Here is a 19,938-nt window from a genome sequence, read left to right as displayed (position 1 = left end):
TACCGATAGACCTTTTCTCTGAGGCGACGCCAACAAGCGCTGGCGAGAAAATCGTTTGAAACTGACCTCAATTACAGGAGCTATTAGCCATGCTAATTCCGCAAGACACCGCAAACCGGCACCTTTGGACATCACACACAGCAATTTCAATTTGCATAGGGAAAGGTGCTAGCGCAGACTACCGTACTCTCATCATTTCACACCCTCCTGAATGAATGACCTTCTGTTCTCTGCTTAATATTCATCAGGTATTTGCATACGACTCCATCACTCCGTTAATCTCTCATTTTCATTCACGAGCACATGCGGTCGATTGAGTGCAGGCTTGAGAGGGTTGATACACGATCCGAGTCAATGGGGATTTCAGTGTGTGTGTGTGTGTGTGTGTGTGTGTGTGTGTGTGTGTGTGTGTGTGTGTTTCTTCCACAGAAGATAAAGTTTGGACCGTTGTGGGACACGATCACATGAGGCCCATTGACGTTCGAGGATCCACTCCACGCAGCCCTTTCGTTCTCGTTTTCAACTACACCATCTCGCCGTACCATCTCCGCTCACTCGTGGCCTCCTCGGAACACTGCCAACAGGAAGTGATATATCGTTGCAGGAAGTCTCGGCTTTTTGACACCTGGGGTCGGCCTTGCTTTATTACTCTAGTCTAACATTATCTTATTGTTTTTTCATGTACTGCAGTGCAAAAATGTTGTCTTTCTTATGAAGTGTGTGATTTATGTTACCTCAGGAATTCTAATCCCCTAAATTCGGCTAATATGTTCCAAAGGAACAAAAAACTACCTCACAGCTAAATGATTCACAACAGCAGGTTATTACCACAGATATTAAAGGGGCTCAAGTGTGACATGACGACGAAGTGCGGTGAATGATGATGTTCGCTTAAAAAGCGGTTAGAATGTAATTCTTGTCATGCATGGGTTGGTTACGGGACCTGATGAGAGCATTTGAAATGCAAAGGCATGCGTAAAGCCTTAAAAAAGATTACACGAAATTATTCCATGTGTTTTTTCTCGCACTGCTTTAATACTTTTGACTTTGCTGGGGTTGATATGCTTAGGCTTTTAACTGAGTTGGAGTTAAGTTATCCTCAAACACTTGCCTCGCTCTGTGGGTTCATTTCGATTGAACGGAATGAGATCTGAAAAAGCCTTTGAGCAAAAGATGAACCTTTGATGAAACATTGCTCAAATGGTGAACCTCCAGCACTAGACATCTTGCATATCTGATTGCCATTTGTCATTGGCTAAGCTCATGGCCAGATCTCTGCACCGCTGTGATAGCAGATGTCTGGTCACGCACATTGTACAAATACTATAATGGCTACTTGACTGACAGGAGTCTCAGAGCCCATTACTGACCAGCAGGGGGAGGACACCAGATGTCATCATGCATGACTAAATTACATTAGACTCTGAAAAGTGTTGTCATTATTTGCATAACCATTTACTGCCAGATAAGTACAAATATTCTTATCCTTGGGGCATTTTGTCCATTTTCAGATGGAACTCCTCTGTCATGGTGGCTGGATAGAGATGGAGTGAAACGAACATATTGGGGAGGATTTCTGCCTGGGGTCCAGCAGTGCTCTTGTAGTTTGGATGGCAACTGCAGGGACATGAATTATTTCTGCAACTGCGATGCGGACCAAGACACCTGGTAAATCTTAATTTCAGAGTGAATCACGGTTGCTAGTTGCAACGGTTGCAACAAAGCTAGCCTAATGGCCAATTTAAAAGTACCCCAATGACTCTAGACCAGGGGTGAAAAAAATACATATTTTACAGTAACTCTTATACGTTCTACACAGTTTCAATTTTAAAATGACTATAAAATAGTAATCATAAACACAGTTTGTTTTCACAAAGGAGCTCAGGGGAGCTCAAAGGCTTCATGCAAGTACCCATCTTACAAAAAAGTAACATCTGGCACAGTTTTATCATTGGTAGACAGTATTGACAAGGTTACAGATATACAAGTTATCTTATGCAACAAGTCAATCAAAATGCAACAAGTAATGTAACCTTTCAATTACTTTATTAATGTAACTGATTACATTTGGTTACTTTTCTAAATTTCTTTTAAATGTTTTCGACTGTTAATGCTTTTGAAACTTTTAAAGCAGGCAGGGTTAACTTTACAGCAGATTAGAAGCCTAGAAATTTTTCATTTTAAAATACAACCTCACCTCTTTTTACTTTGAGATTGTTTTGAGGTTAAATACAAATTTAAAATGATAAGATATTGTTTAATAGCTATGATACTGTTTTTGAAATCAAATCTTTGCATAGTTATGACATGAAATACTGGCATCTAGCATGCTTTGGAAAAAGATAGCACATATACAGTACAGACCAAAAGTTTGGACACACCTTCTCATTCAGGTGGTCTCTTTTGGTCTGTACCGTAGATATGAATAGAAAAACTTGTGAAAAAATATCTTTCAGGTGGTCAAATAGCAAATAGTGGAGCTCTGCAGCCACCTACTGGTAAAAGTTATTTTTTTTTACTTTTAAAACTGGATTTTCCAAAAGATGGGCAAAAATCTACACTAAACCACCAATTATCCATGTTATCACTATGAATTAAAGTTAGAAATGTGGGTCTTTTATAAAGTGAATTTTACATAAAAAAGCAGTTTTTGTATAAAAACCCATTTAAAAAATATGTATTTATTAATTTATATATATTTAAAAAATATCACTAACCCACTGAAAACTGCACAAATATAGAGTAAAAACTTTAATAAACAGAAAAATGTACAGTACAGACCAAAAGTTTGGACACACCTTCTCATTCAAATGAATGAGAAGGTGTGTCCAAACTTTTGGTCTGTACTGTACACAAATCCAAATAGAAAATTAAAGAGATATCAAATAAGCCTGTGTCCAATTCTGTGTCCTAAACTCTTGAAACAATGCTGTCTCATATTTTAGATCACTCCATGCAATTTGGGAAAGAAATAAATTAAATCTGTATGTGTGTGAAAATATTCATATACAGTAACCCCCTTTGTAATCGTTAACATTTTCATAAGTTAACTGAAACAAATAACAGTTACATTTACTGTTGTGGTCAAAAGTTTACAATATTAATTATTTTGCCAAAATAAGAGGGATCATACAAAATGCATGTTATTTTTTATTTAGTACTGACCTAAATGCTTCACATAAAAGTGACATATAGTCCACAAGAGAAAATAATAGCTAATTTTATAAAAAAAAATGGCCGTGTTCAAAATTTTACATACGCTTGATTTTTAATACTGTATTGTTAACTGGATGATCCACAGATGTTTGTTTGTTTGTTTGTTTGTTTGTTTGTTTGTTTGTTTGTTTGTTTGTTTGTTTGTTTTGTTTCGTGATAGTTGTTCATGATTCCCTTGATTGTCCTAAACAGTTAAACTGCCTGGTGTTCATCAGAAAAATCCTTTAGGTTCCACAGATTCTTTGGTTTTTCAGCATTTTCGTGTATTTGAACCCTTTTCAACAATGACTGTATGATTTTGAGATCCATCTTTTTACACTGAAGACAACTGATGGACTCATATGCAACTATTACAGAAGGTTCAAACGCTCACTGATGCTCCAGAAGGAAAAGCGATGCATTAAGGGCCGGGAGTTTTAAACTTTTTCATTGAATACTGCCCTTCAGAAGCTACTTGCATGTTTCCAAGAAGGCAAAATAAGTTAAATGTACCCTGATCTTCAAATTCAAAAAGTTTTCACCCCCTGGCTCTCAGTGCATTGCATTTCCTTCTGCAGCATCAGTTTTGAACCTTCTGTAATAGTTGCATATGAGTCCCTCGGTTGTCCTTACTGTGAAAAGATGGATCTCAAAATCATGCAGTCAAAACCAAAGAATTTGTGGGACCTGAGGGATTGTCTGAAGATCAGCGGGCAGTTTAACTGTTTAGGACAAACAAGGGACTCATGAACAACTATCAGAAAAAATAAAAATAAACACACATCTGTGGATCATTCAGGCAACAACACAGTATTAATCAAGTGTATGTAACTGTTTGAACAGGGTCATTTTTATAAATGTAACTATTATTTTCTTCTGTGGACTGTATATGAGCATCTTTTATGTAAAATATATTATTCAGGTCAGTACTAAATCAAACATAAAATGCATTTTGTATGATCCCTCCTATATTTTGGTAAAATATTTAACATTTTGCACATTCTCCAAGGTGTATGTAAACTTTTGACCTCAACTGTATTTTATAATTAAATTACATAATTCCGTTACATATAACAAGTTACTCCTCCACACTGTTGGTAGAATACATATTATTTCAATACAAGCATTTTCTTCAAATACAATTTATTTAATATGCATCATCCCTTCAAAAGTAGCCCAATTTCCCGCACACTTGGCACTCAATGAGGGTTTTTTTCTGCTTTGTGAGGTAATGGGATTGTTATTTTTTATAGAAATCTAGGGCAGATTAGAGTGTTTTAGTCAATTAAATGACTGTATTGGAATCACACTTAAAAACCCCTCATTAGTTTTTCTGTTAAAGTGACCGAGACACTGCAGAAAAAGCTTAATACTCGCCATAGGGCAAGTATTACCATTTTTTAAGCAACAAGTGAAGCATGCACGCTCCTTGGAGGGCAATCTTCTACCTCAGAGAGAGATTAAAAAGACTTTCTCCCAGCCTTTCGCTCATTACATCTTCTCTTGCACATTCTCTCATTCTCTTTCTCCTCCTTCAGGGCAAATGATACTGGTGTGCTGTCTTACAAAGACCATTTACCCCTCAGTGAGATCGCCATCGGAGACACAAACCGGACAAACTCGCAGGCCGAGCTCCAAATTGGACCGCTGCGTTGCTATGGCAACCGTGGGTGTTTTGTTTACCAAATTTAAAAAGGGAATGGGGGGTAATATGGCTCTCTACTGAATACATTTTCATATTTTTCAAATGCAGAAAAGATGGACCCTTTTTTATCGAATTCAGTGCACAATTTGGTTTTCAACACACTGTGTGCTTTCTTGCCTGTCCCTCTGCTGCAGGATTTTTCTGGAACTCTGCATCTTTTTACCAGGAGTCCTCCTATCTGCATTTCCCAACCCTGCAAGCTGAACTGAGTGTCGATATTTCACTCTTTTTCAAAACTAGTGCTCTCTCAGGAGTCTTCTTGGAGAATCTGGGCATCAGAGACTTCATAAGGCTGGAACTTAGTTGTGAGTGCTTGTTTCAATATCACTTGCAATTGTTTTTCTTATTCTTTTTCTCCAAGAAAATACTTAAATTATAAATTATGGGTTTCAGCTTGTTTCTTCTAAAAAAGTGCTCAGAGGTTCCTTCAAGAAATACATTCAGTTATTTCACACCTTTTTCCTTTCTTTCTCAGCTCCCTATACAGTGAACTTCACTTTTGACCTAGGGGATGGACCAGTGATTCTTACCGTTCAGTCACCCGTAGTCTTGAATGATCGTCAGTGGCATTATATTCGTGCTGAGCGAAATGTGAAAGAAGCTTCACTACAGGTTGACTCTCTGCCACTGAAGCTAAATGAAGCACCATCTGAGAGACCCTACCGGCTTCAGCTCAGCAGTCAACTCTTTGTGGGTGCGCAAACATGTAATCGAGCAAATGTCACTAATAATGATGAAATAACATTAAGTGTACTTTAGCTGGAGCTAAGAATACCTCAGGGAACTGAGAAAATTGAGATCATTTTATTAGAAGGAATCTGTGATCATATTTATAAGTCAGGAACCATGGCGTTGCTAAATGTTACAGATCAGTGCATAAAATATCATAACACCCAGGGCTTGACAGTGCAAGCATTTCACTCACATTTTTGCATCTACAAATAGATACAGGTTCTTAAATTCAGGTTTATCAAATTTAAAGAATTAGTTCACTTCCAGAACAAAAATGTACAGATAATGCACTCACCCCCTTGTCATCCAAGATGTTCATGTCTTTCTTTCTTCAGTCGTAAAGAAATTGTTTTTTGAGGAAAGATTTCAGGATTTCTCTCCATATAATGGATATGTATGGTGCCCTCAAGTTTGAACTTCCAAAATGCAGTTTAAACTCAGCTTCAAAGGGCTCTAAATAATCCCAGCTGAGGAAGAAGGGTCTTATTCAGCGAAACGATCAGTTATGCGTAGTCTGTGTGATCCAGGTCAATACAGTTAGGGTATGTCGAAAAACTCCCATCTCGTTTTCGTCTTCAACTTCAAAATAATCCTACAACGCTGTTTTACCTTTTTTTGTAAATGGCATTTGATCTTCTTTGTATGTTCACTTTGTAAACACTGGGTCGGTACTTCTGCAGCAATGTAGGATGATTTTGAAGTTGGGGAAGAAAGCGACATGGGAGTTTTTCGACATTCCCTAACTGTATTGACCCAGATCACACAGACTACGCATGCGCATCGCAGAGACGAGGCAAGACGAGCATTTGAGGTTAAAAAGTAAATAATTTGTCAGTTTGTTTAAAAAATAACTGATCGTTTTGCTAGATAGGACCCTTCTTTCTTGGCTTGGATCATTTAGAGCCCTTTGAAGCCGCATTTAAACTGCATTTTGGAAGTTCAAACTCAGGGCACCATATATATTCATTATTTGGAGAGAAATCCTGAAATGTTTTCCTCAGAAAACTATTTCTTTATGACTGAAGAAAGAAAGACATGAACATCTTGGATGACAAGGGGGTGAGTACATTATCTGTACATTTTTGTTTTGAAAGTGAACTAATCCTTTAAGGGTCATAAAAAGTCATACATTTCTTAAACAGTATAACAATCATAATTATTACATGTGTTAAATTTGGGGATGGAAAAACAGTTTAATAAACTTCATTTGTTTTTGATTTAATTAAATGAATGCGTACTGCACATTTCAAAGCAAAAATGTGGCATATTCTGTGGGCGTTCTTCTGGGCTTGCGGTTTCAAAAGAGTTTCCAGTCAGTGAATACTGCACATTTATGCCCAGCTATTGCTGTTATGAATTATGACAAAGTTTAACTTTGGTGTTTTATACACTGCAGTTCAAAAGTTTGGGATCAGTAAGATGTTAAGATTTTTTACAAATTCTCTTATGCTCATCAAGGGTGCATTTACTTGATCAAAAGTACAGAAAAAACAGTAATAATGTGAAATATTATTAGAGTTTAAAATAATGGTTTTCTATTTTAATGTATTTTAAAATATAATTTTTTCCGGTGATGCAAAGCTGAATTTTCTCCATCAGTACTCTAGTCTTCAGTGTCACATGATTATTCATGATTATGCTATCACTTTAAATCAATTTAGTGAATTTGATCAATTTTTAGTGAATAAAAGTATTAACCTCTTTAAAAAAAAAGAAAAAATTACTAATCACAAACTTTCATATTTCTATTTTCAATAAATGCTGTTATTTTTTCTTTTTTCTTTATTAAAGAATCCTGAAAAAAAATTATTACAGGTTCCAACAAAATATTAAGTGGTACAGCTGTTTTCAACATTGATAATAAATTAGTATGTCGGAATGATTTCTGACGGATCATGTGACACTGAAGTCAGTAATGATGCTGAAAATTCAGCTTTGCATTACAGGAATAAATTACATTTTTAAATATAGTCATATAGAAAACAGTTATTTTACATTTAAATAATATTTCTCAATATTACAGTTTTTTTCTGAATTTTTGATTTAAAAAAAAGCCTTGATGAGCATAAGAAAAAACATTAAAAATCCTTGTAAGATGCATATTTGTAGATACTTGTTAGATGCATATTTTATCTCTCTCATCTGTTTGAGTGAGCAGCTGGAAGTAGTAAATACATTTCAAAAAGTCCTGATATATTTTTGTCTTGTGTTTAATTAAAAGTCTCTCGTTTGAGCAATAATCTGCATCTGGCATTTAGTTTAACATTTAAAATTCAAATAATTCCATAATTATTAAATAATACAGTTTGAAGCCAAAATATTGAAAAGCTAGTGTACTTTTTATATTCAAATTATTAGTTTGGCTTTTTAAATGTCTTCTCATATCTCATAATTAAAGAATAACTAATTATTTGATACATTTTCTTTGTGTCAAGCCATCAGACCACACCGCATTACTTGCAGGGAGTGTTCTTGTTTTATGCCAAGAACCATTTTTCAGTAAACTTGTCTCTGTTAAAAACATGGTCAGAAAATATGATTCTGTCACTCCCATTCTGTCATTAATTACTCACCCTCGTGTCGTTCCAAACCTGTAAGACCTTCATTCATCTTCAGACCACAAATTAAGATATTTCGGATGAAATACAAGAGCTTTCTGACCCTGCATCGACGGCAACGCAACACGTTCAAGGTCCAGTGAGATAGTAAGGACATCTCCTTACTCTCATGACTCTCATGAACGTGCTCCGAAGACTGACATGGAGAAAAAAAAAAGAAATAGTTGAATAAAGTCATTTTTTCCCTTAGCTTCATAACATTACGGTTGAACCACTAATGTCACATCATGGACTATTTTATCGATATCCTACCTTTCTGGGCCTTGACGTGGTAATTGCGTTGCTGTCTATACAGGGTCAGAAACAGTGTTGTTTTCGTCAACGATGACGATGACGAAATCATTTCGTTGACGCCACTTTTTTCCATGACGAAAACGAGACGATGACGAGATAAAAATGGCTCGTTGATGACTAAAACATGACGAGACGTGTGTGAGTTTTCGTTGACGAGACGAGAATAGACGAAAATGTTAGTGGGTGGTCCGTCAGACGTTTAAAATGCATGACATTTCTGGTTATTGTGCATGCCAATTAAAACCGAAAAAAGTACCTGCCGCTATGGCAAGCCGTTTTAGCATTAAATGCTCTTTGCCATACTAGTATGGCAAGCCGTATTAGCATTCCATCCTTGTTTGTCTTTTATGTTTTAAAACATTCCTTCATTATTGTAATTATTGGTAAAAAAAAAAAAAAATAGTCGATCCGGAAGCTCACATTGTGTTGAATTAGCCTATAGATCTGCTATTTTCAGAACTTATAAGTGACACTACCCAACAGCAAAATACTTACTGACCTACATTAATTTGTTAAAAGACTACTTTTTCCCCTTTTTTTTTGACTAAAACTAGACTAAAACCTTTTTGACTTTTCGTCGACTAAAACTAGACTAAAACCTTCTTGACTTTTCGTCGACTAAAATTGGACTAAAACTATCACATATAGAAGTGACTAAAATTTGACTAAAACTAATAACCATTTTAGTCCAAAAGACAACACTGGTCAGAAAGGTCTCGGATTTCATCAAAAATATCTTAATTTGTGTTCCAAAGATGAACAAAGGTCTTACAGGTCTGGAACGACATGAGGGTGAGTAAATAACAACAGAATTTTTATTTTTGAGTAATCTGAAAGCATAAAGAATATGAAGGCATGATAATTTAAAGGAGTAGTTCACTTTCAGAACAAAAATTTACAGATAATGTACTCATCCCCTTCTCATCCAAGATGCTCATGTCTTTCTTTCTTCAGTCATAAGGAAATTATGTTTTTTGAAGAAAACATTTCAGGATTTCTCTCCATATAATAGACATCTATAGTGCCCCCGAGTTTGAACTTCCAAAATGCATCTTCAAAGCGCTCTAAACAATCTCAGCTGAGGAAAGAAGGGTCTTATCTAGCAAAATGATTGGTTATTTTCTTAAAAAATATATACAATTTATATACTTTTTAACCTCAAATTCTCATCTTGTCTAGCTCTGTGTGTACTCCGTGTATTCCAGTTCATGACAGTTAGGGTATGTTGAAAAATTCCCATCTTCTCCTCCAACTTCAAAATCATCCTACATTGCTGTTTTACCCTATTTTTTGTAAATGGTGTTTGATCTTATTTGCACGTTCCCTTTGTAAACACTGGGTCAGTACTTCTGCAGCGATGTAGGGCGATTTTGAAGTTGGGGGGGGGGGATAAGTTGGGAATTTTTCGACATACCCTAACTGTCATGAACTGGAATACACAGAGTTCACACGGAGCTAGGCAAGACGAGCATTTAAGATTAAAAAGTATGTAAATTGTGAATGTTTTTAGAAAATAACCGATCATTTCGCTAGATAAGACCCTTATTCCTCGTCTGGGATCATGTAGAGCCATTTGAAGCTGCATTCAAACTGCATTTTGGAAGTTCAAACTCGGGGGCACCATAGAAGTCCATTATATGGAGAGAAATCCTGAAATGTTTTCCTCAAAAAATATAATTTCTTTACGACTGAAGAAAGAAAGATATTAACATCTTGGGATGACAAGGGGGTGAGTGCATTATCTGTAAATTTTTGTTCTGAAAGTGAACTACTCCTTTAAAGGGACAAAAATGGCATCGTTGTTTTTTTTTAATGACACTATTATAAACTTCAAAGTCCTTGGCTTTATGAATTGCCAATTAATTATTGTACTCTCCCCATTAGGAGGAACGGCTTCTAGGCAAAGGGGCTTTCTGGGCTGCTTACGTGCCCTCACCATCAACGGGGTTACCCTTGATCTGTATGAACGTGCAAAGACCACCCCAGGGGTGAATTCAGGCTGTCCGGGTCACTGCACAAGCGACAGCGTCTGCCATAATGGAGGGAGATGTGTCGAAGAGAGGAGCAGTTACACCTGCGACTGCACACAGACAGCCTTCGACGGGCCACACTGCAGAACAGGTGAGGTTACAATGGCCTCCGGGCGAACTCGCTTTCAATCAAAAAGAGCTGAATGACTCTAAATCACGCCTCAGACGCTTGTAGTTCTCAAACGCCGTAATGTTGGCATTCCTGACGGCGAAAGTATTTTTATTGGATTTACACTGTAAAATCACACAATTAGATCAAAGCCCACAGAGAGAAATTAAATCAGCACTCTATGGGAGTTGATTTAATATCCGTTTAAGCCAAGGCTTGCCGTGAGCTGTTGGATATGGCATGAGTCTCACGATAGGAGACATTTGTACCAAAAAAGTGTACAACAGGAATGGAAGTCAACCCACTATATATTCTAGGGAAATTTCTCAATTTCTTCTGTTTTAGACAACTTTTCGTTTTCTATTAGATCAGGAGGTGGATGACGACATGCCCTTGATGGCGTATTCACCTTGAATTCCTTGAGGCTGGGCTGACAGGCCTTGGCAGAAAAGCTTTAACTGACAAATGGAATTTAATTACAGCGTCCATTCGTCTACCTCATGCCCATCCAGCAGCCTGTCAGTCAGATTAGTGATGTAATGGCTTCGTTTCTTTACTATGCGATGTCGCGACGGGTGCGCTCAAGCCACGGCTGTTTACTGCTAACTAGAATAGATGACCAGAAAATGAGAAGAGACAGAAAGAATCAGTAGGACACCTCTCTGCCACGGTCTCAGCTGTGGTTGGGGAGGAAACAATGCTAATGTTGTTGTTTTTTATAGCTCTAATAATGACAGATGAGACGTAGAGTTCATTGCCTTTGCACGCAATCTGCATTTGCATAGAGATGAAGATGATGATGTTCTCGGTGAAGTTCACCAGAGACTGCTTTGTCTCTCCCTGTCCATCACAGCTCTAGCAGCTTCCTTTGAAAGTGGATCTTCAGTTCTGTACACTCTTCAGGAGCCGTTTTCCGGAATACTGAATGAGGAAGCCAGAAGATCACCGGCAGGATTTCATGACGCAGAAGTTACCAAATCTCAAGAGAAAGTGTCGTTTGGGTTCTTGACGCGTCATGTGCCAGCCTTGATCCTGACAGCTCACGCTCTGGATCAGCACTATATGGCTGTCATGCTATCATCAAACGGTACCAAGTCATACGTTACTCTAAAACTTGGGGAATAGTCATAATTTGCTCACTCTGTTTCAATCCTATATCAAGCTCTAAAATTGTATTTTTATTTATTTATTTAGGTCCTTTCTTCAGCTTAGTCATTATCTTACCTCACTGAGTAGAAAGAGCAGCGTCAATATAAAAAAAGTTTTTTTGGAAAGTCAAACAGGTTTTATATTTTAATATTTTATATATACACTGACATTCAAAATTTTGTGATCTTATGCACATCAAAGTTCCATTTATTTGATCAACAATACAGAAAAAAAAGTATTATGAAATATTATTGCTATTTAAAATAAAAGCTTTAAAATAGAATTTATTCCTGTGATGCAAAGCTGAATTTTCAGTGAGTCTTCAGTGTCACACAATCCTTCAGAAATCATTTTAATATGCTGATTTATTATCAGTGTTGGCAACAGTTGCACTGCTTAATATTTTTTGGAACATGTGATGCTTTATTCATGATTCTTTGATTATTAAAAAGTTAAAAAAGAACAGCATTTATTTAAATTAAAAAAATTTTTCAACAATATACTTTCCAATTACATTTTATCAATTTCACACATCCTTGCTGAATAAAAGTATTATTTTTTTCAAAGAAAGAAAGAAAAGAAAAGATTTACTTTAAACGTTGAATGGTAGTGTATATTGTTACAAAAGATTCCTATTTTAAATAAATGCTGTTTTTTGTAACGTTTTATTTCCAACATCATTAATAAATCAGCATATTAGAATGATTTCTGAAGGATCGTGTGACACTAAAAATTCAGCTTTGCATCACAAGAATACATTTTATTTTAAAGTATATTAAAATAGAAAACCACAATTTTAAATTGCAATAATATTTCACAATATTACTGTTTTTTTCTGTATTTTTAATCAAATAAACACAGTATATTTTAGCTATTATTCCAGTCTTCAGTGTCACATGATTCTTTAGAAATAATTCTAATATGTAATATGTTGATCTAATCAAACATTTCTAATTACTATTAATACTGAAAACAGTTGTGCAGGAAAATTGTGCAAAATAAAAAAGCTAAAATAATGTGGTTGCGTAAGTGTGCACACTTTAAACTAATACTTTGTTGATGCACCTTTTGATTTTATAACAGCACTCGGTCTTTTTGGGTATGAGTCTATCAGCATGGCATATCTTGACTTGGCAATATTTGCCCTCTCTTTTTTTGCAAAAACGCTCCAAATCTGTCAGATTGCGAGGGCCTCTCATGTGCACAGCCCTCCTCAGATCACCCCACAGATTTTCAATCGGATTCAGGTCTGGGCCATTCCAAAACTTGAATTTTCTTCTGGTGAAGCCATTCCTTTGTTGATTTGGATGTGTGCTTTGGATCGTTATCGTGTTGAAAAATCTTCAGCTTCATCTTCAGCTTCCTAGCAGAAGCCTGAAGGTTTTCTTCCAGTATTAACTGGTATTTAGTACTGTTCATAATTCCCTCCACCTTGACTAAGGCTCCAGCTGAAGAAAAGCAACCCCAAAGCATGATGCTGCCACCACCATGCTTCACTGTGGGTATGGTGTTTCTTTGGTGACGTGCAATGCTGTTTTTGCGCCAAACATACCTTTTGAAATTATGACCAAAAAGTTCAACCTTGGTTTCATCAGACCATAACACCTTTTCCCACATGCTCTTGGGAGATTTCAAATGTGTTTTTGCTAAATTTAGCCGGGCCTGGATGTTTTTCTTTGTAAGAAACCTCATAGCCCAGACATATGAAGAATACAGGGGATTGTTGTCACATGTACAACACAGCCAGTACTTGCCAGAAATTCCTGCAGCTCTTTTAATGCTGCTGCAGGCCTCTTGGAAGCCTCCCTGACCAGTTTTCGTTTCGTCTTTTCATCAATTTTGGAGGGACATCCAGTTCTTGGTAATGTCACTGTTGCGCCATATTTTTTCCACTTGATGATAACGGTCTTCACTTCTGTGATATATCCAATGCTTTGGAAATTCTTTTGTACCCTTCTCCTCCTGACTGATACCTTCTAACAATGAGATCCCTCTGATGCTTTGGAAGCTCTCTGCGGACCATGGTTTTTGCTGTAAGCTGCAACTAAGAAAATGCCAGGAAAAGCCTACTAGAACAGCTAAACTTTATTCTGGGTTAATCAAATGTGCTTTAAATGATGACAGGTGTGTACTGACTCCTATTTAAAATGAGTTTCAATGCGATTGCTTAATCTGAACACAGCCATATTACCAGTTATAAGAGGGTGTGCACACTTATGGAACAATATTATCTTTGTTTTTTATTTTTAGTTTCCCACACCTAAAATATGTGAGTTAGTTTTTTATGAAATTGTACAGGTTATAGTTTTCATTAAAGGTGGAAAAAGTTCTGAAATGATTTATTGTGGTTTGATTTTTTTACAACACAGAAGCCTTGCATTTTAACAGGGGTGTGTAGACTTTTTATATCCACTGTGTGTGTATATATATATATATATATATATATATTTTTTTTTTTTTTTTTTGTAGAAACTGATTCATTTTTCAGAATTCCTTAATGAATTAAACAGCATATATTTGAAACACAATATTTTGACATAAATGCCTTTGCTGTCACTTTTGATCAATGTCATGCATTTATGCTGGGGAAAAAACTATTTCTGACCCCAAACTTCTAAACAATAATATATGTATGCAATATCTGTATGAAAATGAAATTTTAGCTATGCAGATTAAGTTTTTCCATTAATCCTAAAAGTAGATGTGGAAAGAAGTTTTTCTTGGTTTGCTTTTTTCCTTCAATTTCACACCCTATACCTTTCTTCTTGACATTCACTCTTTCAGCCTGGCGCCTCAATATGCTTGAAATTCACACATATCCATTAAAGTGCATCATATGCAGATATGCTCTTTTTCTCTCTCTGTGTTACACCCACATCCTTTACCTAAGGAGCACATGGCATCTAAATTGAAAGCTCTTGCAACCATTGTCTCTCATGACCATTTACAGTACTCTTTCACGCCTTTCACCTCTTCATGCCTGTTTTTTTTTTCAGTTAGTGGAAAAGAATTTGTCACCATCTCATCAAGTGCACACATGACTGGCTGACATGTCTTGCACAGCAGATAACAATACACATTAATCTTGACATGAAAGGATAAAAAAGGGAGAAAGGTGGTAAAAAAAAAAGAAGTGGTGAGGAGTCTTTTCTAAAGAGAGGAGCTTGGAAAATCTAGGAAGCAAGCAAATACTATAATAAATACTTAATTACAAAAATCTGTTGACAGAGAGTACTAAGATTATTCAGCTCAAGTCAGTTCAATGTTGATTCAATCCTGATCAATAACTAGTAATTTATTTAGCTCAATTTCAAGTTTTGTTCTCATCTGATAGTGTCAGTGCAGTCAAATCAATATTATTACTGAATATTAATTGTCTTTAAACCCCAACTGAGAGAAGGGAGGGCTAGTGGATGGAGTCGGTCATGTTACACCTACAAGGGAAATAATAATTCACAAGAGTTTTCAAGTGCAGAGGTTGATTGCGAGGACTTGCTTGGTCCTGTTATCCCAAATGACTGTTAAACATGTTCAAGCATTTCTATTCACAAATTATTAATTGCAGTGAAACAGAAAACTTAATTAATGTACAAACAGTCTGTTTTATTGTCTATTTTAGTAACTACAGATTGCAGGTACAGTACACTTTGTTTATGTGACTCAGATACTTTATTGTGTCACAGATACAGTTGAAGACAAAATGAATGTTATTTTTTATTTAGTACTGACCTGAATAAGATATTTCACATAAAAGACATTTACATATAGTCCACAAGAGAAAATAATAGTTGAATTTATAAAAATTTGTGTATTTAAACCTGTCCCAACAATTACTGTATACGTTTGAGATCCATCTTGTCACATTGAGGACAACTAAGGGACTCATATGCAACTATTACCAAAGGTTCAAACACTCACTGATGCTTCAAAAGGAAAAACGATGCATTAAGAGCCGGGGGTGAAAACTTTTGAATGGAATGAGGATGTGTACATTTTTCTTATTTTGCCTAAATATCATATTTATTTTTTCATTTAGTTCTGCCTTTCAGAAGCTACATAAGATACTTACATGTTCCCCAGAAGACAAAATAAGTTAAATTTACCCTAATCTTTAAATTCAAAAAGTTTTCACCCCCCAGCTCTTAATGCATCGTTTTTCCATCTGAAGCATCAGTGAGTATTTGAACCTTCTGTAATAGTTGCATATGAGTCCCTCAGTTGTCCTCAGTGTGAAAAGATGGATCTTAAAATCATACAGTCATTCAAAGAAAACTTCAGAATGAGCATGGCACTCTTGTAAATTAAAAAGCCTGTATTATCAGATGGCTACATCCAAGAAAAAGAAAAAAAGAAAAAGAAAACTAGTTGTCTTTGATGGATTGTGATAAACCATTGACCAAAGAGCACCTTGACCTTACAGCACCTGGACCCCGAGGCACACTCTTTACTATTGGACTTTGTTTGAAGATCATACAGTCATTGTTGGAAAGAGTTCAAATACACAAAAATTCTGAAAAACCAAAGAATCTGTGGGACCTGAAGGATTTTTCTGAAAAAACAGCGAGCAGTTTAACTGTTTAGGACAAACAAGGAACTCATCTATCACACAACTATCACTAAAAACAACAACAACAACAACAGCTGTGAATCACTCAGGTAACAGCACAGTATTAAGAATCAAGTGTATGTTAACTTTTGAACAGGGTAATTAAGCTCTTGTGGACTAGATGTAAATGTCTTTCATGAGAAGTATCTTATTCAGTTCAGTACTAAATAAAAAATAGCATGCATTTTGCATGATCCCTCTTATTTTGGTAAAATAATTAACATTTTGCAGATTCTGCAAGGTGTACTTTTGACTTTAACTATTCCTGGAGGCTTCATCTCATGAACACTACTAATCAAAAGTCATATATAAGATTTTTCCATGTTTTCAACAAAGAAAGAAGTAAAATAGGTCTCTTGTTTTTATCAAGACTTCATTTGGCATTTATTTGATCAAAAATATAGTAAAAACAGTAATACTCTTTTCTCTTTTAATATATTTCAAATTATAATTTATTCCTGTAATGGCAAAGGTGAATTTTCAGCATTATTACTCCAGTCTTCAGTGTCACATGTTCTTTCAGCAATCATTTAAATATACTGATTTGCTACTCAAGAAACATTTCTTATTATTAACGTAAAAAAAATAATTGTGCTTATTAATAAAAATACCGTAAAAAATGAAATACTTAATGTGAAGTCACATGAATTCATACAACGCTGTGTACAGATTGTTTCAAAGCACTTTCACAGTAATAAAGAGGAAAATGTGCTAATGTTGCAAAATTAATTAAGTTCAGTTTAGCCGTGAGCAGCTCTACGGAAGGCAATAGTGTCATTATTCAGTTCAAGACAGTTGATTCAATTCAGCTGAGCAGCAGTGAAGATGTTGCAAAGTTCATCAATTATGAAACAAATTCCATTCAGCAATAAAACAGCTCCACAGAAGACAGCAGTGTCATTATCCAGCTCGATTCAGTTCAATTTTTATTCTAATACTAAAGTCACAGTGTTCATTAATTTATTTCTTTGGTAAGCAGCCAAGATGGTCATTATCACAGACCCCATCATGGTGTTACGGAAACACTTTACATTGGGTTCTTGAACTCCCTGTGGGAGTTTGTTTTGCAACCTATTACTTATCTCTGCAAATTTAAAGGGGACATCAAATGCAAAATTCACTTTTGCATTTTGTTTGCATTAAATGTCTACAATGATAAATGATAAAAATCCATTCTCTCTTTTTTTTTAATCCCTAAAAAACTAAACAGCCAATTAACAAGCTGTTTTGATTTTGTGAGCAGTATGATGTCATACTGTTCAGGCCCCACCCATGACCACTGACGGACTGTCCTGTATTAGCATATCTCTGCCCTCAGCCAGTTAAAAAAATTAAAATTTGATGTTTATCTGCTTACTCCCAGGGCATCCAAGATGTAGGTGACTTTGTTTCTTTAGTAGAACACAAACAACGTTTTTTTAACTCAAACTGTTGCAGTCAGTCATATAATGGCAGTCAATGGGCTCAGAGGCTTTGAGAGTCAAAAAAACATACACAGACAAAACCAAATTAAACCCTGCGGCTTGTTTCGATACATTGAGGTCTTAAGATACCAAACAATCGATCTATGCAAGAAACTGAACAGTATTTATATAATTTTTTACCTCTGATCCACCGCAATCTCCAACTGTCCTAAACGCGTGACGCGTCAAAATGGTAATTACTTGTGCTTATCCGGATTGTTGCAACGATTAAAAACTAAAAGATTACATTTGCTTGCGCAAACTCATCTGGAAGTGTTGACTTTTACCGGCTCCCAACTTTTAAGCCTGATCGACTGAAGTTATGGTTGCTTGCTCTTCGTCACGCGCTGGCTGTTGTGAACACACTTAGGACAGTTGGACATTGCGGTGTATCAGAGGTAAAAAATTATATAAATACTGTTCAGTTTCTTGCTCAGATTGATTGTTTGGTATCTTAAGACCTCAATGTATCGTCACGAGCCACAGGGTTTAATTTGGTCTGTTTCGTCTGTGTATGTTTTTTCAACTCTCAAAGCCGTGGAGCCCATTGCAACCATTATATGACTGACAGACTTCAAAGGTTGGAGTTAAAAACTTTGTTTGTGTTCTACTAAAGAAACAAAGTCTACATCTTGGATGCCCTGGGGGTAAGCAGATAAGTGAGGGGTGGAGTGAACAGGACCTCATTATAATTTAAAGAGACATACACCAAAACGGCTCACAGTGAATAGAAGTAAAAAGGGTGTTGTTTTACATGACCATTGAGGAATTTTAACCAAAGTATGTTGCTGACATTTCATGAAGACCCTAAAGAATCATACTAACTTGTGGAAAATGGGCATCCGATGACCCCGATCTTGTAATGTTTCAACCCTGCATTCGTTGTATCAAATAAATACCCTGTGACTTTAAGTCAATAGCTTTTCCTCTGATTTCCCAGGCAGCCTGCAAATACGATACTTGAACAAAGAAAAACGACCAGAAGCGTTCAGCCCAATGTCATCCAGTCTAGCAGACGGCCGGTTCCACTGGGTCAAAATCAATCGAAAGGGACAGGAGCTCCTTGTCCAGGTGAGTCTTTGTCCCCATAGCAACAAGTGTTAACACAATGGCCAATATCTGATTTCCAAAAGGGTTTCACTTGACCTCCTGTACTCCAAAGGAATGAGAACCGATGACTTTTATGCTTGTCTGATAGCTTATCTGAAATTTTAAAGGTCTTGTGACATAAATTATATTTCCAAAAGCATGTCATAGTGACCCAAGATGGTTTCTCCGGTGACCAATTCAAATCTTTTACTGGTATCAATCTTTCCAAGTTATTTGGCATTATATCTGTTCTCTTTTAGATTGACAACACAATAACCCAACAGTACAGCCTGTCTCCTGGCTCTGCTCTCAGCCCGGCGAGGTCGGTGATTCTGGGGAGAATCCAAGGTGAGTTTCTGACAGGCTGTTGAAGAAGACTCTATTTCTTCATGTTCCTCGTGTGACGTTTCACACATTTCTATTTCACTGATGTGGCGTCAGGTGTTTGAGTCCAGGCAGGTTAGGACAGGGTGGGTGGTTGTCTGGATAGGGAGGTACACTTTTGACAGCGCCGTCACAGGTGAGTTGCCAAGTCAAAGCCAAATGGAATTTCTCAGTGTTGCCTAGGAGACTGTTTCTTTTTTACCAGATAGCCAATAAGGATGGTCTGAAAATGGCACGAACCCCAGGCGCTTTGATAGAGGCGAGAAAACATTTAAGAGAAATTAGCAATAAAGCACACTCGCAACTACAACAAGCCCCTTTTAGACTCATTAGTCATTACGGACGAAAAATAGAAAAGGAACCAGCACTGAATGTATTGATTTATTCTGTTTTGGAAAGCCTTTGTAGACTAAAAAAGGGACTTGAGTAATATAATAATGAAGCTTGTTAAAAAGGTTATTAGGCAAATTAGAGGTTACTTGTGTGCTTCTGCAGTCGGCTCCTTTTAAAATAAAAGCTGTGGAGTGGTTAAACAGTGACTTTGAATTTATTTAAAGGTGAAAT

General features: G+C 36.3%; 1 protein-coding gene across 1 annotated transcript in view; it reads left to right on the top strand.

Moving 5' to 3' along the window:
* Positions 1–19,938, top strand: part of cntnap5l (contactin associated protein family member 5 like) — a 92,986-nt gene that overhangs the window by 68,474 nt on the left and 4,574 nt on the right. The window contains exons 13-21 of the mRNA XM_073825334.1: positions 430–630; positions 1,512–1,668; positions 4,734–4,861; positions 5,035–5,205; positions 5,376–5,594; positions 10,429–10,665; positions 11,537–11,770; positions 18,842–18,972; positions 19,251–19,338. Coding sequence (XP_073681435.1) covers positions 430–630; positions 1,512–1,668; positions 4,734–4,861; positions 5,035–5,205; positions 5,376–5,594; positions 10,429–10,665; positions 11,537–11,770; positions 18,842–18,972; positions 19,251–19,338 — 1,566 coding nt within the window. The remainder of the gene's footprint in view (positions 1–429; positions 631–1,511; positions 1,669–4,733; positions 4,862–5,034; positions 5,206–5,375; positions 5,595–10,428; positions 10,666–11,536; positions 11,771–18,841; positions 18,973–19,250; positions 19,339–19,938) is intronic.

The sequence above is a fragment of the Garra rufa genome, chromosome 20 (assembly GCF_049309525.1).
Source record: "Garra rufa chromosome 20, GarRuf1.0, whole genome shotgun sequence".
Taxonomy (NCBI): Eukaryota; Metazoa; Chordata; class Actinopteri; order Cypriniformes; family Cyprinidae; genus Garra; species Garra rufa.
This window is presented reverse-complemented; position numbering and strand designations above follow the sequence as displayed.